The sequence below is a fragment of the Caretta caretta genome, chromosome 15 (assembly GCF_965140235.1).
Source record: "Caretta caretta isolate rCarCar2 chromosome 15, rCarCar1.hap1, whole genome shotgun sequence".
NCBI lineage: Eukaryota > Metazoa > Chordata > Testudines > Cheloniidae > Caretta > Caretta caretta.
Window position 1 is genome coordinate 12,071,292 of NC_134220.1, and position 14,577 is coordinate 12,085,868.

The 14,577-nt window shown below is 47.3% G+C and overlaps 1 protein-coding gene across 1 annotated transcript in view; it reads left to right on the forward strand.

Annotated features, from left to right (window-relative positions):
• Window positions 1–14,577, forward strand: part of LOC125623242 (sodium/glucose cotransporter 1-like) — a 59,592-nt gene that overhangs the window by 35,524 nt on the left and 9,491 nt on the right. The window contains exons 11-14 of the mRNA XM_048822307.2: window positions 681–831; window positions 1,470–1,638; window positions 13,051–13,266; window positions 13,851–13,953. Of these exons, the coding sequence (XP_048678264.1) occupies window positions 681–831; window positions 1,470–1,638; window positions 13,051–13,266; window positions 13,851–13,953 (639 nt within the window). The remainder of the gene's footprint in view (window positions 1–680; window positions 832–1,469; window positions 1,639–13,050; window positions 13,267–13,850; window positions 13,954–14,577) is intronic.

The window sequence follows — 14,577 nt, forward strand, 5'->3', positions numbered from 1 at the left end:
GGTCACAAGGGGCCACTGACTTTAAGATATAAATTTAGAATAAATGTTTAAAGTTTACTCTGGCGTAACTGCAAGCTGAGTTTGGATCAGGGACTGAGAATTGAGATAGCTGACATTTCCGTATTAGGTAGACCTCTGATTATCAATGTCTGGGTTTCTTATCACTTCCCTTGTGTATGGATTGGTTTTGCTATGCCCCTTGTGGAGTCATCTCTTGCAAGTTGTATGTAATGCTGGTATCTTCCCTTGAGTATCATAATGCTGTTTGATCATGTACCCCTCTAGGGGTAATTCCTGGGCGGTGTTCTTTCTCTCCCACTGACCCAGAGTCCAATCAGGCAGTATAAATGACGATCATGTATGTTTCTGGGAGTGTCTCTGACCCCTGATGTTGTACACAAAGGACCCCATCTGAGTAAATACACACAGGCATTATCCATCTCCTAACAGCCCAGCCTGGGTATTATGTGGTATTGTAAATGCTGTGCTTCCTGACCTAGAAGGCATCATTCTGCTTATGTCCAGTAGGGTACCATGCAGTTGTTATAACCTGGGCATACTTCATTTATTAAGAGATAGCTGGGTTGGGGAGGTCAGATCATGCACTCAGAGATGTCATTGATGGAGCTTTCCCAGTGACTGACCCTCCCCAGCTCAGGTGGTGTCTCTCTGTGTTTCAGGTTTGCGAGGTCTGATGTTGTCAGTCATGCTGGCCTCTCTCATGAGCTCCCTGACTTCCATTTTTAATAGTGCTAGCACTCTGTTCACCATGGACATCTACACCAAAATACGATCCCGGGCATCTGAGAGAGAGCTCATGCTGGCTGGAAGGTAAGTGTTACTGCGCCTCTTCCTAGCATTAGGAACCTAACAAAACTGTACCCTTCAAAGTTCACTTTTAAGTGCCTTGATGAACAACCTTTCACTGAATGCATGTGATGCAGCAGTGACCTCTTGTGGCCTGACAGCTTAATCCCATGTGTGCCTTTCTGGGTATTCTGTGAGGTAGTTTCCAGGCCATGTTTCTTATTTAGGGATTAATCTGAGGTGTCTATTCCCTACAGATATTCCAGGGGATCTGTTTAAATTTCATTCCAAGATGCCAGTTACACAAAGCTACAACATCAGTAATATTCACTAGCTATGCTGCTGATTTCTCTTTTATTCATCTCTCTCTGCTGTTTTATTGATTGCTGTGTTTATTTGTGACTTATTGATTTATTGTTTTGAGAGCAGAGTTCTCATTTTGAGTTGACTGAGAGCTGATGGATCGGGTGAGATTTCATTGCTGCTTGCTCTTTTTCCCCAGTGCTGATGGCTGATTACTGTTATTTTTGCTCATGTTTTAATGCTAGTTGAATAACCCAATGAATTGTTAAATTGTTGATTTGGTTCATTGTGATTTCTGTATTTCTGATTGATGTTTATAAATAAGTGGCTAACAGTTTTTTTATTGGTTGTATTTGCAGGTTATTTATCTTAGCTTTAATTGGTATCAGCATTGCTTGGATTCCTGTGGTGCAGTCAGCTCAAAGTGGGCAGCTTTTTGATTATATACAGTCGATCACCAGCTATCTGGGGCCACCCATTGCTGCTGTCTTCCTGCTTGCTATCTTCTGTAAGAGGGTCAATGAGGAGGTGAGTACAGGCTAGGAGAAGAGCTCTGTGTGCAAAAGTTCACAAAAGACATTCATCTGTGCATTGGGACAACTGCCCTTTCTTAGTTTCAATGCATTTGATTCTCAATTTCTTTGGCTATTCCTGCTACAGCCCAGTGCCTGAGGTTCCAAAGCCGAATGCTTGAGGGGCTCTTAGCTCAGTTGAGGAATCCTCATACTCTCCTTCCACCACATATATGTAAATATGCATGGACTTTGTTGGACTTTATTGGCTCCTAGACAGCTGTGAAGCTGGAACCACCTACTGTTTCACTGTGACTTGTGCTGAAGGGATGATTTCTGGGAAACACTGCTTTAATGCAACCTTATAGGTTCTCTGTGGGTTCTGTAGGCTTCAACAAGGAAGGGGGAAAGTCCTATGATTAAGCTGCTGGACTGGAACTTATGAGATCTGGGTTCTGGTCCCAGCTGTGCCACAGACTCCCTGTGAGAACATAGGCAGGTCACAGATGGCTTGAATTTCAGAGGTGTTGATCACTGAAAACAACTCCCTCAGAAGTCTGTGGGAACTGTGTGCTCAGCACCTCTGAAAATCACTCCAATAATAGCCCAGTAGCTCCATTTCCCCACTTGTAATACTGAGGATAATACTTCCCTGTGGACCCTATGGGGATAAATTCATTAATGTTTGTGAGGTTCACAGATGCAATTGTGAGGAAAGCCAACAGATAAATAATTTAACACTGTTTCCAGGTGGGGTTGGAGCTTTCTAGTTACTTTGACTCCTTTCTAACACTTCTCTTTTTCTGGACATTGGTGTATATACTACTAGTGCTTAGATACTTCGTAAGCAGGGATGTTCCATTTCCAGTCACTGCTTGGTTGAACCTCATGGTTAATGGATCACATCCTGAGGTCCTTATTCAGGGAAGTCTTCCATTGACTTCTGCTGGAATTTTGCCTGAGTAAGAGTGGACTAAGAACTATTAAGACTCTCTCAGCATTTGGTCAAAGGCGCAGTCCTAATTAGAATAAATACTGGGAACAAATAAAAGTCAAAGAGATTTAAAGCACTGCCTGGATCATAGACCAATTTTTATTTAGTATCCAAGATTAGACTTTTCTGAAAAGTTCTTATTTTTATGATAAACTGAGGTTCTCATCTTGTCTTATTCCAATACCTTTTTGTGATTTTTTTTCTGACCATTTAATAATAAATTTGTTCTAACTAGAAAATTTCCAGCAGGATTTATAATTCCATACCACTGTCATTAGTTGTGTGGTTTTTAGCATATGGACCAAATTTACTGCTGATGTAAGTGGGTGCAACTGCACTAAAGTCAATAGGGCTGCACCTGTTTACTTCAGAAGTGAATTTGGCTCTGTATATTTTGTTTATATTTATGATATTCAAAATAGAGAGCGACAGACAGAGTAAACAGATGGATAAGGAAGGACAGTGCTCTGACGGTTCAAAGGTTTTGGTTCAGATAATGCTAGCTGCTCATCTGACATTCTCCAGACTTCAAAAACAGCTTGAATGTGAGCTGTGTTGTAGGGGCAGGAGATTTTACTTTCTTCATAGTTATTAAAGTCAGAAAGGACCTTCTATGATCATATAGTCTGCATAACACAGGCCAAAAAACATCACCCAAGAACTGGGGCAGGCATACTCATGAATCTTATTGGCATATGTCAAGATAGGAGAAGATGGTTATTTATTTGTATTGTAATGGTTGTTCTTCAAGATGTGGGTGTACATATATTACACTGAGGTGTGCACGTGCCCAGTGCACCAAAGCTGGAGAACTTTCCTAGCAGTACCCACAGGGGCAGCTCTGCCCCAGTCTCCCCTCAATTTCTTCACACTGGATATCAAGGGTAGAAACTTTGATGTAGAGAGGACAGAAGGTAGGTCATGCAATATGCATTTCCCTCCTCCCATCTTGAAGAACAAGTTACAATACAGGTAAGTAACTATATTTTCTTCTTCAAATGGTTGTAGACATGTATTCCACTCATGTGACTCACAAGCTGTACTCATAGAAGGTTGAACTTGGAATATACTTAAAGAATGGTTGCAGGACTGCCCTCACGAAGTTTCATCTGACCTAGATGCAGTGGTAATTGCATAACGCTTGGTAAAAGTATGTATAGAAGACCAGGTAGCAGCCTTGCAAATGTCCAATATTGAAACATCACTGATCAATGCTATTGACATCACTTGGGCCCTCGTCGAATGAACCCACAGTCGTTATGGAGGCATGGTCTCAGCTATTTCATATGCAGAAGGAATGCAAGAAGTTATCCATGGAAACTGTTTGCCCAGAAATCACCTGTCCCTTCATTAAAAGTGCATAGGAGATAAACAGATGAAGCAATGCCCGAAGAGGCTTAGTACAGTCCAGGTAGAATGCCAACCATTGCCTCGTATCCAACATCTGAAGGCACTGTTCATCTGTGTTGGAGTGTGGTTTAGGAAAACATCAGTAAATAAAGTAAATAAAATTTGGTTAAGATTAAACTATGAAACCACGTTCTAGAAAATGTTTGGATGCGGCCATAAAGCTACTTTGTCACTGAAAAACTGTGTGTATTGGGGCTCTGCCATTAAGGTCTTCAGCTGCATACTCTTGTAGATCTCATAACTTCAGGGAAGGCTGTCTTTTCATGTAGGAGGGACAGAGATTTCAACTGACACCCATAAGGGCAGCCAGGACACTATGAAGGTCCCACAAGGGAACTGGCTTTTTACACAGGCAGGTGGAGATGAATGATTCCCATTTGAAATCTCACCACCATGGGGTTTTGAGAAAACTGACTTTACTTGGATGGGTGGATGAAATGCCAAATTTCTGCCAAGTGAACCCTTAATGAGCTGAGGAAGAGACCAGGAGACTGAAGGTGTAATAGGTACTCCAAAGTGCCCTGAATACCAACCAGCATTGGCTGATTTCCCCGAGCAAGTGCCCAAACTGAAAAATGTTTACTAAGGCGACTTCTTTGGTTAAGTGGAGAGGGCTTCCTGCTGTTAAGCAACACCTGATGAACAGCTTCTGAACATCAGTCGTCCTCCTCATCTAGCAATGTAGCATCCATGCTGTGAGATATAAAATGCGAAGTGCTGTATGCAAAACTCGACCCTAGTGCTGAGTCTGTAGGTCGGGATGAAGAGATATGGAAGGCCAAATTGATAGACTGAGACGGTCGGAGAACCAACATTGCCTTGGCCAGGTTGGAGCGATAAGTCAGTTTGGCATGGTTCAGTTTCAGCTTGAGAATGAACTGTGGGATTTTTGGGATCAGAGAGAAAGCATACATTAGAGCTGATCCATGATTGATATGGAAGGCGTCAGTTAAGGAGCCTGGACCAAGATCTGCTCAAGAGCAAAATTAATGTCACTTCTGGTTGTGTCTTGTTGCAAACTGGTCAACAGTTGGGAATGCCCCATTCCACAAAGATGGACCTCAATACAAGACTTCAGAGACCACTCATGATTTTGGGAGAAATTCCTGCTGAGGTGATCTGCCAAGTGATTCTGAGCCCCAGGTAAGTGAGTGGCTGTGGGAATGATGCTCTCCCAGATGCAGAACTGCCAATGACTTTATTGCCTCCTGACACAGCAAATTGGAGTGAGCTCTACCCTGCTTGTTCTCGTAACGTATTGCAGTGTTATTGTTAAACACATGAACCGCTGTACTACTGATGTGATCCCAGAAGGCTTGGCGGGCATTGTAAATGGCCTGAAGCTCAAAGACATTGATTTGTTCTGAGCACAAGCCCTGAATTTTCAACGCTCTTAGATGTGCTCTCCAACCTATTGGTGATGGCATTGGTGACTATAGTCCTGGTCAGTGGAGGACATGCAAAGGGAATATCCTGGCATACATGCTCAGAACTGCTGTAGGGAATCCAGGATCTCCAGAGGCACTCAGACAAGACTGTCCAACAGTTGACAACTTCACATTTGAAGAAGGCAAAAGCACAGTCTTGCATGCTGGTCTACAAAAGTGCATGCAGTTATATGATGCAGCCCCTCCAAGCCCTGCAGTAGTCCTGCTCAGTCTTATGAGACCTCTTCTTTGGAGGACCTGAGGAAGGGGAACAGTTTCTTTTTCTGTTAGGAGAAGCACTGGCTCTTAAGCTAGGAGCCACATTTCATGTCTGCTCTGAAAGAGAGCACAGAGCTATGTGGTTTGAAGAAGTCCCTAGTGCTGAGGGCCTCATGGCCTACTTTGAGAGGTGTTGTAACAAGGGACCTGAAACCTGAGTCCTCCTGTTAAAGGACTTGCATATAGAATACCTTTCATTATTGTGCCCTTCTCCTAGGCACAACAAACACCATGGCTGAGGTTCACTGTTGGGGATAGCGACCCCATACAATGGACAACGTTTAAACCACAGTAAGAGCATCATCCAGTGCAACAAACTAGCTGTCTTAACTATTTTAACTAAACCTAAGGGCATTACTAGACTACACAAGGTAAGTAACCGTTTTTTCTATCTCGTGACTCTTGTTCTTCGATATGTGTTGCTCATGTCCATTCCAATGGGGTGTGTGCGCACTGTGTGCACAATCATCGGAAGGTTTTATCCTGGTGGTACCTGTCGGGTCAGCTGTGGAACCCCTTGGAGTGGCACCTTCCTGGTGGTATATATAGCTCCTGCCGACCCCCTGCCTGCTCTGTTCCTTCTTCCTGAATACTCCAACAGAGGGGAGGCGGGTGGGATTTGGAATGGACACGAGCAACGCATCTCGAAGAACAACAGTTACGAGATGGTAAGTAACAGTTTTCTCTTCTTCAAGTGCTTGCTCATGTCCATTCCAATAGGTGACTCCCAAGCAGTTTCCACGGAGGAGGGGTCAGAGTTCACAGAGTTGCTGATTGCAGTACTGCTTTGATGAAGGCTGCATCATCCCTCGCCTGTTGAGTGATGGCGTAGTGCGATGTGAAGGTGTGGATGGAAGACCATGTTGCTGCCTTGCATATGTCCTGAATAGGGATTTGCACGAGGAATGTGACTGAAGAAGCCTGTGCTCTTGTGGAGTGCACTGTCAATGCCGGGGCTGGAATCTTAGCCAGGTTGAGGCACATTCTGATGCAGGACGTGATCCACGACTAAATGCGTTGAGATGAGATGGGAAGCCCTTTCATCCTTTCGGCGATTGCAATAAAGAGCTGTGGTGACTTACGAAATGGCTTTGTGCATTCAATGTAGAAGGCAGGGCACATCTGATGTCCAGAGAATGGAGTGCTCGCTTTCTGTTGCTGGCATGAGGTTTTGGAAAGAATACTGGTGGAAATATGTCATAGTTTACATGAAAGTGTGAGTCTACTTTTGGTAGGAACACTGGGTGACAGTGTAGCTACACCTTGTCTTTATGAAAAACCGTGTAGGGGGGGCTCAGAAATCAGCGCTCTGAGCTTGGAGACCCTTCTGGCTGAGGTTATGGCCACCAGAAAAGCCACCTTCCAGGACAGGTAGGATAGAGGGCAGGTCACCATGGGCTCGAGGGGGGCCCTATAAGTCTTGAGAGAACCAGGTTGAGATCCCACTGGTGAATGGGCTGCTGCACCTGCAGATAAAGCCTGTCCAAGCCCTTGAGAAATCAACCAACCATTGGATTTCCGAAGACCAACCTACCCGCCACGCCTGGATGGAAGGCTGAGATGGCAGCCAGGTACACCTTAATAGATGATATCACCAACCCCTATTGTTTCAGGTACAGAAGGTAGACTAGCACAAGGGGAATAGGGGCTTGCTGCAGGGAGGCACCTTTCTGTAGGGACCAAATGGAGAAAGACTTCCATTTCACCAGGTATGTTGTGTGAGTGGAGGGTTTCCTGCTCCCCAACAGAACTTCCCTAAAAGGTCCGAACACTGCAGTTCAAGCGGGTTCAGCCATGGAGTTTCCATGCCATGAGGTGGAGGGACTCCAGGCTGGGGTGCTGTAGTTGACTGTGGTTGTGTGTTATGAAGTCCAGGAGCATAGGAAGGGCTACTGGCCTGTCCACTGATAGCTTCAGCAACGTGGTGAACCAGTGCTGATGGGGCCATGCTGGTGCTATGAGGATCACCTAAGATCTGTCCTGCCGGACCTTGTGTATGAGAGGAAAGGGCATGAAAGCATATAGCAGATGACCCGTCCATGGGAGACGAAAAGAGTCTGCTTTGGAGCCATGGCTGTGGTTCTGAAAGGAGCAGAACAGCTGGCACTTTCTGTTGCTCTGCATCACAAACAGGTCCACATGGGGATAGCCCCACCTCTGGAAGATGGAAAGGGCAATGTCCGCTCTTGAGTGACCACTCATGAGTGTTGAACGAGTGGCTGAGGTGGTCCGCTAGTTCATTCTGTGCTCCCGGCAGATACGAGGCCTGTAGCTGGGTGGAGTGTGCGATGCAGAAGTTCCACAGTCGGAGAGCTTCCTGGCACAGGGGAGAGGAGCGAGCACCACCCTGTTTGTTTATATAGAACATTGCTGTGGTGTTGTCCGTCATCACTGAGACACACTTGCCCTGAAGATGGGCCTGGAACGTCTGGCAAGCCAGACAAGCCGCTCTCAGCTCCCTGACGTTGATATGCAGCGATAGTTCTGGTTGTGACCACAGGCCTTGAGTTCTGATACTGCCCAGGTGCGCTCCCCAGCCCATCTCTAATGTGTCCGTGACCAGCAACAGTGAGGGCTGAGGCTTGGTGAAGGGCACTCCCACACAGACAATCTGAGGTTGTAGCCACCAGCTGAGGGACTCGAGAATTGGGGGCAGGAGGGTCACCAGTCTGTCCAGAGGATCCCGGCTCAGTCTGTATACCTTCACCAACCAAGCCTAGAAGGGGCGAAGGCACAATCTGGCGTGTTGTACTACATACGTGCAGGCCACCATATGCCCCAGAAGCTTCATGCGGTTTCTGGCCGTAGTTGCTGGAAACCGGCAGAGGCTCTTGATGCCCCCGATGCTTTGGAATTGGGACTCGGGCAGGGAAGCCCTGGCTTGAGTTGAGTCCAGGGGAGCCCCAATAAATTCTATTTTTTGGGTTGAGGTTAGGGTAGACTTGTGCATGTTCAGAATGAGCCCCAGCGTGCTGAAAGTGGCCTGTGCCAATGCCATGTGGTCTTGCACTCGAGAATCGCCCTTGATGAGCCTGTCATCCAGGTATGGGAAGACCTGTACCTGGCGTTTGCAGAGAGAGACTGCCACAACTGCCATGCACTTTGTGAACATGCGAGGGGCTGTTGAAAGCCTGAATGGGAGTACAATGGACTGGTAATGTCGGCCGCTCACTACAAATCTCAAGAATCGTCTGTGCACCAGAATAATCGATATATGGAAGTATGCGTCCTCCAGGTCGAGGGTGGCGTACCAGTCCCCTGGATCCAGGGAAGGAATGATGGTGGCCAGAGAGACCATACGAAACTTCAGCTTTCTTATAAATGTGTTGAGGTTTCGCAGATCTAGCATAGGGCTGAGCCCACCTTTGGCCATGGGGATGAGGAAATATCAGGAGTATATCCCCTGCCCCTGAACTCCTGAGAAACCTCCTCTATCACCCCTAGAGCAAGGAGTGTTTGCACCTCCTGTAGAAGGAGTTGCTCATGAGAAGGGTCCCTAAGAGGGATGGGGAAAGTGGGTAGGAGGGTGGAAGGGCACAGAATTGGATAGAATATCCCATCCCTGCCATGCTCAGGACCCAGCAATCTGAAGTAATCTGGGCCAAGGCACGGTAGAAGCGGGACGGATGATTCACAAAGGGAGGAAAAGGATCCGAGATTTGGACTGGTGCTCCGTCCTCAGGCGCACTTTCAAAAGTTCGGCTTCGAGGTGGACGGCTGCTTGGAGGAGCCCTGGCCCTGGCCCTGGCCAGAGGAGGACTGTGGAGGATACCTCCTGTTGTTTCTGCCCCTCCCTCAATTATAGTCCTGCTTAGGAGGTCCTGGGTAGCAGTGTGAGGGGGGCTGGGGCTTGAAGGGCTTTCTATGAGGTGCTGGCATGTGAATTCCCAGAGACTTGAGGGTTGCTCATGAGTCCTTGAGACTGTGCAGTCTCCAGTCCGTCTCGTCACTGTCAAATGGAAGGTCCTGTATTGTATTCTGGACCTCCACGAGGAGTCCCGAGACCTGTAGCCATGAGCTATGCCTCATTGTAATGGCCGTAGCCATAGTCCGTGCTGCTGAGTCAGTGGAGTCCAAAGCAGCTTGGAGGGAGGTTCTAGCCACCACTCTGCCCTCCTCTAGGACTGGAGCAAATTCCTGTCGTGACATTGATGGGAGCAGTTGCTGAAACTTGGAGAGGGCATTCCAAGAATTGTATGCATAGTGGCTAAGTACCACCTGCTGGTCGGAAATTCGAAGTTGGAGCCCCCCAGTCGAGTATACCTTTTGACCGAAGAGGTCCAGCTTCTTGGCCTCCTTATTTTCAGGGGTGGGTCCCGGTTACCCCTTCTGCTCCCTGTGGTTTGCTGCATCCACCACCAAGGTCCCTGGTTGTGGGTGGGTGAAGAAGTGCTCATATCCCTTTTGTGGGACGAAGTAACGCCTCTCTACACACCTGGCCATAGGTGGTATAGAGACCGGGGTCTGCCAGAGCACCTTCATGTTTTGTATAGTTTTTATAGGTGGCAATGCCACCTTGAAGGGCCCCTCCAGGGTGAGTATGTCGACCATTGGGTCTGAGTCTTCCACAACCTCCTCAGTTTGCACATTGAGGTTCTGGGCCACCCTCCTAAGGAGGTCCTGGTGGGCTCCAGGAGGGACGTAGTGGTGCCTGCTACTGCCTTGTCTGGTGAGGAAGAAAATGAGGCTCAAGGTGGGACAGGGTCTTCCTGCCCCTCCAGTTCCCTGGTGATGTGCTCAGGGACGTCCACCGCTGCTGAGACTGGTGGTGCATGTGCTGCAGGCATTGGTGGTACCAGCTGTGTCGGGACACGAACAACTCTGCCCCTGACTCAGAGCCCAACCAGAGAGGGGCGGACCCAGACGGTGCCAGGGAGCGGTACTGAGGCGATGGGGAACAGTGCCGCATCGTGGTGGGCTTGCCCTAGTACTGGCTAGTTGGTGCCGCAGACGGAGCTGCAGGCGGTGCCGCCGTCAGTGCCCAAAGTGGTGTAGCAGATGTACCGGGCATCAGCGCTGCAGGATGAGCCGGGGCGTGTGGCATCTGTACCTGAACCAGCGCCTGGGAATGTGAGGCGGGGTACTGTGACCTTTTGGCAATCAATCCCACGTGGCCTCGAAAGTGTCTGGTGTGGAGGGAAGGTCCAGGCCCTCCTCCAACACCTCCCAGACCTCCTCCAACACTGACACTGGACTCAACAGACCTCCCCTCAAGGCTGGAGTCAACGGCGTCAGGACCGACGGACCAGCTTTCTGGTGTCCCGGCGTGGGACATGCCACACTGGTGTCCTGTTCACTCTTGTTGGTGGGGGAACGGCCCCTCTCCACCTTTTTCTTCTTATGTGGCACCAGGGATTGTGATCGGTGCTGCACCGATGAGCTGGCCTTCCCCGCAGGGGAGTGGTGCCGATGCTCCTTATAAGAGTCCTTCCTCGGCGCCTGCGCACCGAGGCTGGTGTGCTGTGCACCGAGGCTGCTGGTGCCCTCTCTTGTGCCGGCTGAGGCTGGAGAGCAGACTCCATGAAAAGGAGTTTCAGCTGATCGTGTCTCTTCCTTTTGGTTCTGGGTTTGAAGCCTCTGCAAATACTACACTTGTCCTGCAAATGTCCCTCTCCCAGGCACTTCAGACAAGTGGTGTGTGGATCCCTTCTGGGCATAGGCTTTCCACACCTATCACACGGCTTGAACCCCTGGGGCCTGGCGAGGGGGGAACCCCCAACTTGAACTAACTAACTAAGAAACTAACTACTATAATAATGATTAACAATATGTACAGGAAAAAACACTAGGAAAGCACTTGCTAAAGCAAGAGACAAGCTGCTCCAACAACCGTCACCGGCGGTAAGAAGGAACTGGCGGGTCGGCAGGGGCCTATGTACACTGCCATGAAGGCGCTACTCCAGGGGGCTCCGCAGCTGACCTGACGGGTACTGCTAGGGTAAAACCTTCCAATGATCATGCACACGCACACACACATTGGAATGGACATGTGCAAGCACTCGAAGAAGAAGAAGAGCTATATACAATGAGTTCCCAAAGAAACTGAGATAAACAGTGTGAGGTAAATCACCACATAGAATGCTCCGACTCTAGGTGTGGGCAGTGAGAAGGAACTGAGAAGGGTAGAGGCCGTGCTGCCCTTAAATAGACAGAGAAGGGACTAGAGCTCCGGGGCATGAGCACCACCCCTGTGGGTACTGCTAGGCAAAGTTTTCCAGCTTCGTTGTGATGGGTGCTCACACATCTCAGAGGAATACACATCTGCAGCCCGGGTATGTCTATGCTACTCGTCGGATTGGTGGGCAGCAATTGATCCAGTGGGGGTCGATTTATCGCGTCTAGTCTAGACACGATAGATTGACCCCCAAGTGCTCTCCCGTCGACTCCTGTACTCCACCGCCGCGAGAGGCGCAGGCAGAGTCGACGGGGGAGCATCAGCAGTCGACTCACCGCAGTGAAGACATTGCGGTGAGTAGATCTAACTACGTCGACTTCAGCTACGTTATTCACATTGCTGAAGTTGCGTATCTTAGATCGATCCCCTTCCCCCCCTCCACCAGTGTAGGCCAGGCCTTGAAGAAGAACCTTACTTCTAATGGGATGATTTAACTGGGATTTGGTCCTGCTTCGAGCAGGGGGTTGGACTAGATGACCTTCTGGGGTCCCTTCCAACCCTTATATTCTATGATTCTATGATTCTAATGTCTGTGTGCAAATTGCATGTCATTCTTGAGAGAGAATTTATTTTAAAAACAAGCTCTGCAGTGCTGCTGTTCTTTCTTAGAACCCTTGCCAATAAGCCAGCACTCAAGAGCAAACCTTCAACAACAAAGTAGCAAGTACAGGCTAGCACTCCCAAGCCATCCTACAGTTAACAGCGTAGCAGCCGTGTTAGTCTGTATCCGCAAAAAGAAAAGGAGGACTTGTGGCAATTTGTTAGTCTCTAAGGTGCCACAAGTCCTCCTTTTCTTCCTACAGTTAACCTGTGTGTAATTTCAATGAGGGAAGCGGGGCTCAAGGTTCTAAGATGCAGTTTTATACAGAAAAGACAAGAATTACTTTTAAAATCAGGAAAAGCAAAAGACTTTTGGAGATTCTCCTGTTGTCCTAACCCAGTACATTTTAATAACTGGTTTGGTTCTGGCCAATAAGAAGGCTCATGTTCTCTCTATTCTTAACCACTTGTTGCTGTAGTTTGCTCACGTGTCCAATGGCAGCATTACATATTGTATTGATATTGAGAGATTAAAAGAGGTGATGTATTTCTATATCCACAACAGCTCTTTCTGATAATTCTGCGGGTCACTTTCTTTTGCAGGGTGCCTTCTGGGGCTTGTTCATTGGGCTGGTCGTTGGGCTGAGTCGAATGATTGCAGAGTTTGCCTATGGTTCTGGAAGCTGTGTAAACCCCAGCAACTGTCCAAAGATCATTTGTGGAGTTCATTACCTTTACTTTGCTATAATCCTTTTTGGGATCTCCACCATTGTCATTCTGGGTATCTCATTGATAACTAAACCCATTCCTGATGTACATGTGAGTATTGTTGCCTCTCCTGCTCTTTTATTCCCCCTCCTGCTCCCTGAGCTACTGGAGAGCAATGAAAAAACCCATCACTTTAATTTACACTTTACAAGTATTAATAAGTATATTCAACCCTAGAATTTAGAGTATGCAAATCATATAGGATCCTCCCAGCTAATTGGGTTCACAGTGAAATTTTACATCTTCCCCAAATTATTCCTTGGTCCTGATGTCTCTGGAAATGCAGCACTCTCTGCTAGATAAACAGTGTTCTGGAGATTATTCTGTAATCAGAAACACCTTGAAGACATTATATAGTATAAAATGTGGAATAATACTGAAAGTTGACCCCAAAGAGCCACAAACAGTAGGTGGTACATTTTCTGTGGTGTAGCAAAGATTTCAAGAATGAAGCTATTAAGGAAGGGAAACAGGAATAGTCTCCTACAGTATCTCCCTACTCTTATGAGATCCCTAATTATCCCTGAATATTATTTATCAAACATTCATGACCCCCAAATACTATACCAATCTCAATTTGCTGATTTCAGTACTCTAAGGCTGCAGCTTTATAAGCTCATTTTGTTTAATGGCAGCTCTATGGCTTGTGCTGGACTCTGCGGAACAGCAAGGAGAAGCGTATTGACCTGGATGCAGATGAGAGGATTGAGGTACTTGAGCGTAAAGAGGATGAATCAGGTGATTTCTGAATAAAATTCTGTTTAGATTTGTAGAAGCCATCAACATATTTGAGGTCCCTAACTTCGTTCCTGATGAAACAATGAAGTGCCTTGTACTCCCTTGAAAACAGATGCTGAAGGGCTAGTAGGCACAGAGAGTTAGTGCACTCATTTTTCACCACTCTTGGTCTGTTGGGTCTGATGTAGATTGGGAGTGAAATGAACTACATGATGGCAGTCTAGTTCCCTGTTGATTTTTGTGCATAGCACAAAAGACTTCATGTAATTAGATGAGAGACTCAGGGCTAGAACAAAGGGGGTGGTGCTGGTGAGGGGTGATGGCAGAGCTGTGCGAAAGGACCGAACAAAGATGTATTTGGAAGTGGTGTGTTGGGGGTTAGCTTTTGGAACAGTAAAGGTGGTGCACAGCAGGGTGAAGATGTTTTCCCAGAATTGCACTGGGGAAACTTGCACAAAACTCTGTCTGGCTCCAGGCTCTGATACCAAGCATCACTGAATTCAGCCATTTAATAAAAAGAAAAAAATACAAAAACAGTGGAATAAGTAGAGAGAAACGTGCACTGTGACCTGCTTCTCAATCTCAGGCTGAAGAGTCTATAGACTGCTAAGGCCTCTGTGCACC